This window comes from Bombyx mandarina, chromosome 23, assembly GCF_030267445.1.
Source record: "Bombyx mandarina strain Sakado chromosome 23, ASM3026744v2".
Lineage (NCBI taxonomy): Eukaryota > Metazoa > Arthropoda > Insecta > Lepidoptera > Bombycidae > Bombyx > Bombyx mandarina.
Window position 1 is genome coordinate 16,850,071 of NC_143229.1, and position 15,369 is coordinate 16,865,439.

Here is a 15,369-nt window from a genome sequence, read left to right on the forward strand (position 1 = left end):
AAAACGTATTAATGCTTCACGGCGGAAATAGGCGGGGTGGAGGTACCTACCCGTCTGGACTCCAAAGAGCCCCTACCACCAGTAATTACGCAAATTATAATTTTGCGGGTTTCATTTTTATTACACGATGTTATTCCTTCACCGTGGAAGTCAATCGTTAACATTTGTTAAGTACGTATTTCATTGGAAAAATTGGTACCCGCCTGCGGGATTCGAACACCGGTGCATAGCATCATACGAATGCACCGGACGTCTTATCCTTTAGGCCACGACGACTTCATATGCTTGGGACTGGGAAAAGGATGAGTTTTAGGACTCACTCTGTAGCTCGTTGATGCACTATTCTATTTTCTCACTGGCGAGAGTTATATTATTATGTGCTGATTTATCAACAAAATCACAAGAAAACTAGCGTCCCGCCTTCGGATCGCTTCGTGAACTGCAATTTATTATTGATCTTATTGAATTTTCTTTTATAGAAATCTGGTTCTGACAGTAGGTAACAGACACAATAAAAAAATAACGTACCAAACTAAAAATTTAATCTTCTTATAGTATTCATGGTTATTTATGTTGGAGATAATGGCTTACAATTAAAAGATAGGTAGTTATATGCTGTCACGGGCTTTTTTGTAGGACAATTTAAGATAAACATTTCCATTTTACATTAAATACGTGTGACTCCAACGGTTTTTGCGGCGCACGCAAAAATAGCTCGAAGATGACAGATTTTTTCCATCTTATTTGACACTTAAGGTTATATTTTGGATAATTCACACTATAGGTATTGCCCGCACGGGTATGTACCACGACCCCAAATATTTCTGCCGTGCTGCAGTAATGCGTTTCGGTTTGAAGGATGGGGCAGTCGTTGTAACCATACTGAGACATTAGAACTCATATCTCAAGGTGGGTACTTACGTTGTTGATTCCTATGTGCTCCGATAAGCGCTTAACACCAGATGCTCCATTAACTAGTCCAGCAATCTGGGCAACTAACAAAACATAAAACTAGCTTTGGTAATTAAATTTGAAAACTCAACATCATTATGCGCTAACCACTCAGCCTACTATCAATAATTCGTAGGTAATAATACTCAGTGATTAATTGTGTACCTTCCAGCAAATTGTATCCTGTAGTACGGAGTCAAATAAAATCTCATTTTTTTAGGTAGTAAGCTCACGGGCTCGACCTGAGAGAATTTGTTAACACTAGCCCTAGTGAGAGCGGCGCTTCGCAGAATCTACCACCGGATCGGAAACGCGACCCACTGAGAAGATCCGGTGAGAAACTCAGTGGGCTGTGTCTGTGGGTCAATTCGCTCGTGGAACTCTTCGTCGTAATCGACGAGTTCGATGAAGATGTAGTCGAAGACGATTAGAAGGACGGTCAAGAAGTAACTCCACTGTTTAAGCAAAATATCCCCACAGCAAAAGACCGCGCAAATCAATTGCAGATTCAAATTTAACAGGCGCTTTCTTTCGAAAGACACTTTTTGAACAGTCTTCTTCTTTTTCTCTACCTTATCTCAACTAGACGGGGTCGGCACAGCTAATTATTCTCTTCTATCAGCCGTCATCTCAACACTCACTCCTCTCTCTCTCATATCGACAGTCACACACACCATCCATATCTTCTGCTGTCGACCTCATCCCTCTCTACCTTGCACTACCATTTCCATACATCTCCTAGTCACAGGCATCTCCTCTCTACGCATCACATGTCCACACCACGCTAACCGTCCGCTCTTTAATTTGTCTTTAACTTTTTGAACAGTATGTTTTTTTAATTATTTGGAGTGAAACTTCTTTATCGACGTAGGGAGGAAAAAACGTATGTAACGTTTTTCGGTTACGCGCCATGTTTATTTTATTTCTATTTAGTTTGTTATCAACAGCTGATGTTGCTGCACGTAAATTCAACAATTCCTGAATCGCGGTGACGAGATGTTACACAGTTGATAGATGTTCTAGTTTTTTTGTTGCTATATCATACCCACCTGGCGTCGGGATACCGTGATCATGGAGGGGGTTCCCCCAGGGTGCGGCTGCTCCATTGGACTGCGGAGTGGTTGACCCTTGCGATTAATTTTATATTTTAAAAGTTTCACTTCTACCGTGTGTGACTTGAACACACACACTTTTTTTTTATTACTTAGGTGGGTGGACGAGCTCACGATCCACCTGGTACTAAGTGGTTACCGGAGCCCATAGACATCTACAACGTAAATGCCGCCAGCCACCTTGAGATATGAATTCTAAGGTCTCAGTATAGTTATATGTCGGTCTGATCGTCTGTCAAGTTCTCAATAAGAAAACGTATTTTATTTTTATTGGATAGATAGATAGATAGATAGATAGATAGAACTAACAGTTCTTGTAGTGTAAAGTAGTGACGAAATCTCAATTGTATAGTACTGACACATGAGATTCCACGCCGAGAATCCACTGAGATTCTCGGCTGATCATTACAGTGGGTCGCGATTACGATTCGGTGGTAGGTTCTGCGAAGGGCTGCTCTTGCTAGAGTTAGCGTTAGCAAATTCCCTCAGGTCGAGCTTCTGAGCTAATCTACAGGTCCGTGAGAAGCTGGAATAAGCCCTTAGGAATCAAGAAATCATAGATGCTATTATTATTATCGAGAATGACAGAAATGCGAGATTGGTTTTTCGATCAGTTAATTAGGGTCGGACTAGTTTGTTTTGGAAATAGATGTAAGTTAAGATGATTATTTTGCTTTGATGAAAGGTTTGTTTTTGAATCAGGCTCGAAGTACCATACAATCAGTCGTCTTTAAATCACCCTAAAAAATTTAAAGGTTTCTTTTTGGTTGTTGTATCTCTAGCTTTGTGTTCTTTTGGTACGTCTGCCAAAGGAGCCTGACGTTCCCTCCTTTAATATCTTCATTTAAAAATTTCCGATGTTGTAAAAAAAACACATTTTTGTTTATTTAATAACGTTTATTATATAATTTTGCAAGTACTTTCGAATAAAATATGCAATAAAATAAAATTTAATTACAATGCTAATTTAACATTAACCATGACATATCTTTGGCGTTAAAAAAACAATACTTATTACAATTAGTACAGTGCTGTGTTGATGATGGAAATAATACGGGGACTGATCAATACGGTGAACTTTTAGGATTTTATTTCACCTTTTTTGACTCGGTATCATGTGATAAGTACGTATATTAGTCTCCAGTTCCCATAGTACTCCTATCATAGGAATCTTAGTTTGGGCCCGGATAGCCGGTTGTAGCTCATACCCGGCTATTATTATTATTTCATTGCTTAGATAGGTTACCGAGCTCACGGCCCACCTGGTGTTAAGTGGTTACCGGAGCCCATAGACATGAACAACGTAAATGTTGCCACCCACCTTGAGATATGAGTTCTAAGGTCTCGTTTTTACAGTACCACGGCTGCCGCGCCCTTCGAAACTAAATGCATTACTGCTTTACGGCAGATATAGGCAGATTGGTGGTACCTACCCGTGCACGCTCACAAAACGTCATACCATCATTATAATATTATTATTATTACGATTACCTAAATTATATCATTCATCAATACTAACTCAATTCGCTACAGGGAATTAATAACAAAATATTTTTATTAAATCTCTCACGCAAACTAGAAACACATCCTCAGCTACAAACGTTGGTTTCAAAGGGTGAACAAGCCCCTGTAACAACCCCCTCCCAAGTGCGTAGAAACACACTGAATCAATTTGTAGTAAAGCTGTTAAGACACTTTTTTTAAGTTCATTTACGAAGGTATAGTAAGTCCCAATTTGGTTGCAGTTTTCCTAATCCAAGGTATGTAGCTGGCGACCCTCGTGTAGACCCCGGGGCGGGCCCTGCGCGCGCATCCCGCCCCCCAAGACACGACCCCCTGAAGCGCCCAGCCAGCCTGACTTCCCACCTGTCCGTCAGCTCGGCCCCCCGAGCGACACGCCAGCGGACCCCCCGAGTCCCCACGACAAGCATCCACGCCCCCCGACAGAATACCTGCGTAATTTATATTATCATTAAAAATGATGTTCTAATATCATAGCTAAGTCCCGTGGACATCTATCATTGGGACGGATTGTGACGTAAGCGACAGACTTGCCCTTGAGTTTAGTGAATTCTCGGAGACTAGTACTCAGGCTAGTTGTATCAAAAGGATCCTATAGCCTCGGGCTATCTTAATCTCATAGTTTGATCTTTTCGAATAGGGAGCACCTTTTGAAATAACTGGGACAAATTACATGCAGTTAAGCAAGAGAAGGCGCGAGAAAACCATCTTTCATTCGCCAATAGTGGAGTAAAGTATGCCTTATTGTACACCAATACAAAATAAACACAGAACATACAATGGTCAGTCTAATCGCTAACAGAGATCTCTTCCAGACAATCACCAGGTTGACAAGAACCATCTAAGAAAAATATAAACGTGGCATACTTTTAAATTGAACAGCAAAGCTAAACAGTAGTGATGGTTGTATCAGAAATTCATTTATCAAATACCCCCCATCCAGCTGGGTACAGTAAAATAGTCTTACCGGCACAGATCATGGAGTCCAAAATCGGTTGCTGTCTTCCACCCAGCACGTGGCTTTGCCTACACGTGGCCAAGTCTAGAACCGGCACCGAAGCAGCCCTGAGTACCGGGGCGAAGGTCTCTGTACCTTCTGTAATTAAGTGTTATCATCCCTAAATAGCTAGATGTAAAAAACCAGATCAGGTAGAAGTTCGGATATGTGGTCTAGCAAAACGAATTGCAGAAAAGAGGTGATAGAAGCCACATGACTTTGATTGTGTGGTCAAACATAAAGAGACTTGGCTTAGTTGAAAAATGTGAGCTTACGGTCCACATGGATTTGGGTGGTTATAAAAAACATGGCATGGTATTTGTAATGATTAGCGGCAGAAATGCACAGGGTAGTGGCATCTAGCCATGTAAACAGCCAATATAGGTACTTACTCTACCATTAATAAGCATAAACCACTTAGAATTTGGGTATTTATTTGGGAGAATACAGCAGAAGTGGACGGGAACTTCAAATAGAGGAGTCATCATAAAACATTTGGCTTTGGAGTCACTGATTCTTGTCTCGTCTAAGGTTTTTGGTAACAACACAGAAAACAATTCTAACATGAAGCGATGTGGATTACAAGCATCTTGTTCAACCATCATCGTAAAATGTCTTCGGATGAGAACTGAAAAAAGTATCTTGAAACTACAAGATATTTTTGTTGAGAATTGACGGTACATAGTTGTGGGTTTGAATTTTAACTTACCTGCCTGATAGCCCCACCCGCTGACGGTGCACCACTGGCCAGTAGTCTCCTCGCTGGAGGGTAGGCAGATTGGCCTCACATGAGAATTGAACTGCACTCCGCTACCCGACTTAGACACCAATATGATTGCTATGTCGTTGCTGTGTGGACCGTCTGGAAGATGGAGGAATACAGGAATACCACCACACCGAAATCAGCATTCACGGTTTTCTATTGGTATTTTCCTGACTCGGTGGTGCGATAATTAGCGGCCCTGACTGTTTGCGCCGAGGGTCGTGGCTTCGATTCCCACATCGAGCAGACATTCGTGGGATGACTAGGTTTGTTTGCTCTTTGTCTGGGTGTTTATTATCCATATATTTATCAAACTGTAAATGTACTCTTAAGATATTACGATGCTCTTGCTGCTCATGGACATCAGCAAGAAAGTACACCGCTGTATATATAGAGAACAGCTTTGCAACATAATTAGAAGATGACATAGTACACCGTTGGGGCCAACCAACACTCACTTTTCCTAAAGTCGGGATGCGGAACCACCTTCTCAGCGAAGAACTGGTGCTCGTGTTTGTCCTGGATCTTCAGTCGGTGCTCGCCTAGCACTAGTCGTATGTGGTCTAATTGTAGTGGTTGCTGTGAGGAGTTAATCAGAGTGTTTACCAGTGGAATCCGAAAAACCTTTACAGGAGTAATTTTGTTGCACCATCTAATAGATTATAGGAGCCCATAGACCTCACTCATCTGACCCTTGAGATATCCGGTTTCAATTGGGGGAGAGGTCGGTGATGCCTACCCGTGTGGGCTCTTATTTTTTTTTTTTTATTACTTAGATGGGTGTACGAGCTTACAGCCCACCTGGTGTTCAGTGGTTACTGGAGCCCAAAAACATCTACAACGTAAATGTGCCACCCACCTTGAGTATATAAGTTCTAAGGTGTAGGTTCAGTGTAGTTACAACGGTTGCCCCTTCAAACCAAAACGCATTACTGCTTCACGGCAGAAATAAGCAGAGTGGTGGTACCTACCCGTGCGGACTCACAAGAGGTTCTACCACCAGTAATTACGCAAATTATGATTTTGCGGGCTTGATTTTTATTAGGTACACGATGTTATTCCTTCACCGTGGAAGTCAATCGTGAATACTGGTTAAGTACGTATTTCATTACAAAAATTGGTACCCGCCTGCGGGATTCGAACACCGTTACATCGCTAGATACGAATGCACCGGAAGTCTTATCCTTTAGACCACGACAACTACATACGCTGCACCAACGTAATTAGAGTTCAAAATTGCGATTACGATTTATTACACGATATGTTGACCTCAAATTTTGAAGTCGTTCGAAAAAATTCATATCAGGTGGATTGGAAACCGCATTCTCGTGTATATGAGTAAACCTTAATGCCTCATAGGTCCGTCGGCTTTTTTAAAAGCCTGTGCTTACCTTGAGAGACAAGATCTAAGGCTGTGATCTTTAACCGGATCTGACTGATTTGCGGCAGAAATAAGAGGTAATTTTCTACCATCTTAGATGCTGAGCATGTGCCCATTGAAACAATCTTTCGTCGAACACCATTATTGAGTAATTCTACTAACTTTATCGAAGCAGTGGGCAGCGGACAGCACCAGACGTTCCGCTATGACGGCGCCTCCGCAGTGGTGCTCGAAGATCAACTTGTCCACATCAAGCATCTGGATCTCGACCTGAAGACGTACATGGTCATACATTTAATGTCTGTTGAATTTAACCATTCACAGAAGACGTTAACAAAAAGAATGCTTTAAAAACGAACAAGGATAATACATTATTATGTATCCTCTAAAAACGTGTATTGCGTAAACGAAAAACCAACAGTGAAAGCGTCCTTAAGTTAATTCGTCACCGTTGAAATGTGTCACAGTTGACAGCTGTCAAACGCAAGCCAACATTTCGCGCTTTTGTTCACCGCGAATACCTGGAAGTGGGTTGCGGTGTTACATCACCTTTTATATCGACGTAATAAGAAACATGCGTCTTTTTTTTAGTACTTAGAAAGGTGGTCGAGCTCACAGCCCACCTGGTGTTAGGTGGTTAGTGGAGCCCATAAATATCTACAACGTAAATGCGCCACCCACCTTGAGATATAAGTTCTAAAGTCTCGAGTATAGTTACAATGGCTGCCCTACGCTTCAACCCGAAACACATTACTGCTTCACGGCAGAAATAGGTGGTACCTACCCGTGCGGACTCACAAGATGTCCTACCACCAGTAGTTTTTAGCTTCTGTTAAAATATTAGGACCCGATTGAGCTGAACGAAGGAGAGGAAATACACCGTAACGGGTCTTGGAAATGTGGCCTAGAGTAATTATTATTGAGAGTGACATTTACTTCTATCAGGATAGAAGATGAATTTCAGTTTGTATTAAACTAGATGACGAAACTAAGGCTTCGACGGTGGGTGACTTTCGGAAATTGCTTAAAGGTAACTAACTAGCCCATGCGCTCTTCCGATACTAAGACAATTGCAAACGGTAATTTGTTTTGCTTTCGTAAGTAAGTATTTCTATGGCCCTCTTGAAGTCAGATATCGGCATTTAAATGTCGCTGTGATCTCAAGAATGGCGGTTTTTTTTTTGTTGCTTCAAACCAACTTACGGCCCACCTGGTGTTTAGTAGTTAATAGAGTCCACGGACGTGAACGCCACCACCCGCCTCAAAACATAAGCATAAACATAAGTTCTAAGTTTCAGTTCTATCGTACGGCAAACGGCTACCTCAGTCTCTAAGCCAGGGGCACCCAAATTTATTCGGTCTACTGCCCACTTTGAGAACAAATCACTTTTTAGCACCCCCATTTTTTCACCTATTTAAAAACTACTATAGCGAGAGCTCAATTAGTGCCTCAGAGTCCCTCTAGATGAAATTAAAATCGCCTTCCAAGCATCTACATAACGCCTCCATTTTTTTCCTGGGTCTCTTACCGCCCCCGTCAGGCCCATTATCGCCTACTTTGGGAAAGGCTGCTCTAAGACAAAGTAAATTATTGGAAGTATCAAATAAGGGAACATGACAGCGAGCTTGCAACAAGCGAATGAATTTGCCCGTCTTTAAAATTTCGTTAGCACTATTCAGGCATCTGTTAAAGATATTTTGCACTATGATAGCTACCACCTATACGTTACCTAAATAAATTTGTAACAAGTATTCACGAATAGACTTGCAGGACGACGGAGTTGTTTCGACCTCAAACCGGCATTTAGACATGTGATTTTATAAAAAACAGAATCATTAATGTAGTCCTAAAATGTATTATTTTAACTATAACGTCCATGCAACTTGGCATAGTTTCATTAGATTGACACGAATTATTTCGTAACTGGAATCTGGAAAATGTCCATGACCGTGAAAATCATAAAATGAAGTCAGGTGTTATGAAAATTATGAAAAATAAAATTTAATTAATTAATTAAACTAGTTAAATTTTAGGTAACTAAAAAAAATCGTTTTTATTTATTTATTGAATAGATGGGTGGACGAGCTCACGGCCTGGTGTTACCGGAGCCCATAGACATCTACAACGCAAATGCCGCCACCCACCTTGAGATAATATGAGTTCTAAGGTACAGCACAACGGCTGCCCCGCTCTTCAAACCGAAACGCATTACTGCTTCACGGCATAAATAGGTAGGGCGGTGATACCTACCCGTGTGGACTCACAAGAGGTCCTACCACCAGTAAATTCTGAATAAAAAATAGTGTAAGAAAAAATAATTTTATTGTAAAAAAATCGTGGGGTGCATGATATCAGTAGTTATAAATATTTTATGAACAGATATGAGTAGAAGGGTTATTTTGATAATATCCTGAAAAGTACCCCACGATTTTTTTAAATATAATCATTTTGTTCTTATACTATTTTTAATTCAAATTTATTAAAATTTATTTTCTATTTTTAGTTGGATTTTCTATAAAAGTGTATTTTGTTAGTTTTTTTAAACTATTATTTATTTTTACTGGTAAGTTAGTAGTGACGTTTATAAAAACGTTCAGGGGCATCCTCTATGTTAACAAGTTAATTGCCCTGTAGGTCACCGGTGTCCTACGTGGCGCAGTGAAGTAATTGTGACGATTTTTCTCTTTGGTCTTTTTACTGAGGCGCTTGATTATCTAGTTGACCTTGGGAATGACGAATCCGAAGATACTGAGAATGAATCTTTTTAAGAGACATGACTACAACCATACAAAAGAAGGCAAAATTAGGTAATACAGACGCCTTAGTAACAGAAATCGACATAATTACTTCAGTGCGCTGCGTAGGACACTGGTGACCTACGCGGCAGACGACGGGTTAATAGTAGATTAAGTTGTGTAGTTATTTAATGTACCTATATATTGTGAGTAAAATTATTTCATTACATTATAAGTTAGATAAGTTTTTTTTTATTGCTTAGATGAGTGGACGACCTCACAGCCCACCTGGTGTTAAGTGGTTACTGGAGCCCATAGACATCTACAACGTAGAAATGCGCCACGCACCTTGAGATATAAGTTCTAAGGTCTCAGTACAGTTACAACGGCTGTCCCACCCTTCAAACCGAAACGCATTACTTCATCACGGCTGAAATAGGCAGGGAGGTGGTACCTACCCGTGCGGACTCACAAGAGTTCCTACCACCAATAATTACGCAAATTATAATTTTGCGGGTTTGATTTTTATTACACGATGGTATTCCTTCATCGTGGAAGTCAATCGTGAACATTTGTTGAGTACGTATTTCATTAGAAAAATTGGTATCCGCCTGCGGGATTTGAACACCGGTGCATCGCTACATACGAATGCACCGCACGTTTTATGCTTTAAGCCACGACGACTTAGTTATCGTTGTCGTGTTGTTTTGTGCTATAGTTGTAAGGAACTTTGTAGAAACTCAGCACATTTGTCTTGTTTAGTCGTGCGCATGTTACAAGTCAGATTTTTTACTTATTGTTATTTATTGTATGAGTCGACTATTATCAAAGCCGGCAATGTGACTTTTGGAGAATTAATGGTAAATCAGAAAAACGAATTATTGACTTTGTATTCCATTGGCAGTCGCAAAACTCTTCTGAACGACATCTTAGATAAATAACAGGTTAAGTTAATACTTTATTTAAAGCAGGTTTTGAACCGTATTCTTTGAAGGAGACGATTGATATTGAAATCAATCTGTATTGCCATATCAATAGCATTTTTTGTCCAAATGCACAGATTGCCACCTTTGATAATAGACGACTCGTATATCTTTTTAGCTTTTATTGTGTAATAAATAAATAACTAAATCACGCACGATCATCGGGCCCCGATTTAGGATTCCGTGTTATGGGTACTAGAGACTGACCTACATACTTAGATACGTTTAAATATATACATTTTTTACTGGTGGTAGGACGTGTTGTATGCCTATTTCTTCCCTTAAAGCAGTAATGCGTTTCGGTTTGAAGGGTGGTGCAGCCGTTGTAACTATACTGAGACCTTAGAACTTATATCTCAAGGTAGGTGGCGGCATTTACGTTGTAGATGTCTTTGGGCTCCGGTAACCGCTTAACACCAGGTGGGTCCTGAGCTCGTCCACCAGCCTAAGCAATAAAAAAATAAAAAAAAAAACGATAATAAACACCTAGACAAAGAGAAAATAAACATGTTTATCACACGAATGTTTGTCTGATGTGGGAATCGAACCTTCGGCGCGACAGTCAGGGATGCTAAATATAAAATTGTATAATACTTATGTTAATATAGGATTTGAATATACATAGGTTTAATTTAATGTTTTGAAGCCGTATTTTACAGACGTCAAATCAGTTTGGCGCGTTTTTTTTTTGTTTTTTTTTTTAAATCCACAATCGAGGGATTATAGTTAAATTCAGCCAGAATACTCACTTGCCATGGAAACGCTCCATAAGGTGTCTCGGTGCCTCCTACTATCTTTCCCGTCCTTCCAGGGTTGAAGTCAATGGTTCTAGTTCCGCATAAAACCTTCCCCGGCTTAGCGTGAGCACCCAAAAAGTTCTGATTAAAATAATTTGTACTGAAACTGTTAAAAGCCTTCGAAGGGCGCGTTTTGTTCCTATAATACTCCATATGATTGATTTTATTGACGAAAAAATCGGCGTTAACTAATTTTAAAATGCATAACAACAAACACAATTTACGTAGCATTTTTTTTTTCTTTAAAACACAGAGAGAAAAAAATTGGCGCCAAAATCACTCTTGAACGTCAAGATGACAGATTGTTTTTTTTTTTTTTTTGATACACCATTCGAAGGATGCGTCCAAGCACCTCGCTCGCCGAGTACGATATGAGTTTGAATGTGGTTCGGATCGATTTGTTTTTTTTTTTAAATGTATTCAAGCAATGCCGTTTACAATGACACTTGCGGTGGTTACGTGAATACGGGCCAGAGACAGATCTCGAGATGTACGCAGGCCGGTGCCGCATTTAAAACATTCATTCATTTAAGCATACTAATGTTCATTGAATAATTAAATTTCGACCATAATTGCCGGTACCTCAAGGCTTAAATTAATTTTGAGTGCTTTATTTAAAAAAAAATGCTTATTTAAAAATGGGAAAGCATTTGACAGAGGGAAATTGATAGGTACCTCAGTCGACTTGGCTCTAAGTACGTAATTACAGATCCTCCCAATCGATTAACGATGCTTTTAGGTACCACAAGCACCGGTCAACGTCCTCGTCGAACCCGTTGTTTGGGACGAAGGGTTCGACGAGTAAATTAACCCATAGACACAGCCCACTGAGTTACTCGCCGGATCTTCTCAGTGGGTCGCGTTTCCGATCCGGTGATAGATTCTGCGAAGCACTGCTCTTGATAGTGTTAGCAACACTCTCGGTTAGAGCCCGTGAGCTCACCTACACGTCAAGGAGAAGCTGAAATAGCCTCTCAAGGATATCAGCATTAGTAGGGGAAGAAAAAAATTTACCTCAGTTTTTTTTTTTTTTAATAGATATACAAATATTTAAATTGACTAGCGCATCCGACATACGTCTTAAGCCCGAAAATTTCATTATATGATTTATTAAATTTCATTAAAAAAACATTTCACGGTGGAGCAAAATGTGAATTCACTTGAACGCATTTATAAAAAAAAAATTACATCAAAATCGCTCCGGCCGGCACGTCAGACACACGCAGGAAATTTCACCTCAAAACAAGAAATCAAGTGACCTTTATCAATCCATCACCTTTTCGTAGTAGCAAAACACAAAGAGATTTCAATTCACCATCTTTATTTTAATTTAGCTCAGTTTCTGACTTCTGTCTCTATCTCTTTTGACGTTTCAGTTCGTAAAGACAATAAAAAATCATACCACACATCAAACGGTTAAAGTTGATTTTTCTTGTAGGTACTGAAACTTATAGGTTATGCGTGGTATTAATGTGAAAAAACAAAACCAGAAATTTTTAATTTAAATCTGTCTGTATCTCTATCTTACGCTAAAATTATACTCTATTCTAATATACGTCTCATATTAGAGTCATAATAACAAACGTTCACAGTTAAAAATATTTCATGTTGATTTAGAAAAAACGCGCGCTTCATCTCAGCCTGTCCATTGTCCACTGCTGAACATAGGCCTCTCCAAGTGATCTCCAGTGCGGCCGGTCCGTTGCCACCTGCATCCAACGTGACCAAGCGGTTCTTACCAGGTCGTCGGTCCATCTCGTAGGTGGCCGTCCCACACTGCGCTTGCCAGTACGTGGTCTCCACTCGAGGATCTTTCCGCCCCATCGGCCGTCCGATCTTCGCGCTATGTGGCCTGCCCACTGCCACTTCAGCGCGCTTAAAACTTCGATTTAATTTTTGGCGGGAACGCGAGAAACTAAGTTGTGTGTGTGTGTGTGTGTGTGTTGAGTATGTGTGTTTTTTCGACGCAAGATCCTCTTTTAGTTGTCCTCCTGGTAGTTGTAAAAGTGCAATCAAAAAAGTAATAAACAAAAAAAAAACATTTTAATTCAAATATGACAGGACATCGAGGCTTATCATCACAAATATCTCATTTATCCATTGTTTAATCCGGTAACGCTGCGATTGCCGGTCCCAAGCTCGGATGAGGAAAGAGGAGGGTTCAGTTGGACTTTTCCACCGTAAAAAGGTCTTAAATAAGGCTTCAGCTACCTGAAAAAACTAAATCTTTTTTTATTTTTTTATTGCTTAGCTGGCTGGACGAGCTCACAGCCCACCTAGTGTTAAGTGGTTACTGGAGCCCATAGAAATCTACAACGTAAACCCACCTTGAGATATAAGTTCTAAGGTCTCAGTATAATTAATTACAACTGCTGCCCCACCCTTCAAACCGAAATGCATTACTGCTTCACGGCAGAAATAGGCTGGGTGGTGGTACCTACGCGTGCGGACTCATGAGAGGTCCTACCATGAGTGAAAAATCTCTTTCAAAAGCACTGCCGTGGAAGGACGCGGGACAATGTGCATTTTCCTAAGAAAGCCTCATGAGGCCACGACCCTCAGCATTGAGAATTAGCGACGCAAGCTGAAGGAACGGTAAATGGGGCGGCATCTATCTTAAGACGCGTGCCACCCTCCAAATCACACGACTTATTCGCGACAGAATTAAGCGAGCGAAACCCATGCTCAAACTTTTTTTATTTTTTCCTACCTATGCTGATAGCCTTAAGAGGCTATTTCAGCGTAACCTTAACTAGTAGGTGAGCTCACGGGGCTCAAACGTGACGACGTTGCTAGCACGAACCCTAGCAAGACCTGTGCTTCGCAGAATCTACCACCGGATTGGAAACGCGACCCACTGAGAAGATTCGGCCAGAAACTCAGTGGGTTGATTTACTCGTCGAGCCCTTCGTCGCAAGCGATGGGTTTGACGAGAACAATGAGCGGTGCTCAAACTACCAAATGAACACTGCAACAAATTTTGACGGTTTGATTTTTATAGAAATGTTGTAATTCCTTCACCGTTGAAGTCAGTCTTGAACGTTTCTTAAACCTTCATCAACGTATTTTTACCATCACTGGTGTCCTATGTGATGCACTGAAGTAATTAACATAGATAATACACATAAATTAGTTATAGATAAGCCACTCAAGCACTCAACAAAAATCTTTACGGGCGTCATCCACTAGATGGCATCGCTTCGATTAGTTTCTCATTGCTCCTGTAGATGGCGGTAACATATTAACCATCCTATACTTTATTTTTTAAAGAAGGATTTTGTAAATTTTCAGAAACCACAATCAATTGATAAAATTTAATCAATTTGTCTATAACAAATAAAAATTCTATGATTTATATTTTTTTAATTTTCTGTGTTTAGTTATACAATAATTAAATGCGTTAACTTTGACAACATTAAAGTTTAGGGGCATCCGCTGCAAGATGTCGATAGTTTCCATACAAAAAAATATTCGTCTTAAAGTATCGCAGTTTCAAGGCCCTGGTAATTATGTCGATCTGTTAGTAGACTTTAGGAACTATCTAGTAGAAATAATAAATATCTAGTAGACTTTTACCGGTGGTAGGACCTCTTGTGAGTCCACACGGGTAGGCACCACCACCCCGCCTATTTCTGCCGTGAAGCGGTAATGCGTTTCGGTTTGAAGGGTGGAGCAGCCGTTGTAACTACACTTGAGACCTTAGAACTTATATCTCAAGGTAGGTGGCGCATTTACGTTGTAGATGTCTACGGGCTCCGGTAACCACTTAACACCAGGTGCGCTGTGTGCTCGTCCACCCATCTAAGCAATAAAAAAAAGGGAAGACTAATTTGAAGATAATGAGAACGCATCTATTTCTAAGAGACTTGAAAGACTAAAACGCGAATTAACAAACAAAAGAAGGCAAAATTCGGTAATCTAATTAGCTTTAGTAACAAAAATTAACACAATTACTTCAGTGCGCCGCGTAAGTTACTGGTGACCTACGTGACAGTCAAAGGACTAAGTAGGTACGTGTTTCATTAGAAAAATCGGTACTCACCTGCGGGCTTCTTATCCTCTAGTCGCATTATTCTAGAGAACTAGAGGTCCCACAGTAGTCGAAATTCGACTATAATTAATTGGAAT

At 40.4% G+C, this 15,369-nt stretch overlaps 1 protein-coding gene across 1 annotated transcript; it reads right to left on the reverse strand.

Annotated features, from left to right (window-relative positions):
* Positions 1 to 2,947: 2,947 nt before the first annotated feature.
* On the reverse strand, positions 2,948 to 11,614 carry LOC114251826 (trypsin). The gene is made up of 6 exons (XM_028186223.2): positions 11,194 to 11,614; positions 6,888 to 6,995; positions 5,803 to 5,923; positions 5,291 to 5,443; positions 4,552 to 4,680; positions 2,948 to 4,015 (listed from the first exon to the last, which is right to left on the reverse strand). The coding sequence occupies exons 1-6, from the start codon at positions 11,470 to 11,472 to the stop codon at positions 3,774 to 3,776; spliced, it is 1,032 nt and encodes a 343-aa protein (XP_028042024.2). The 5' UTR covers positions 11,473 to 11,614; the 3' UTR covers positions 2,948 to 3,773.
* Between the last annotated feature and the right edge of the window lie 3,755 nt (positions 11,615 to 15,369).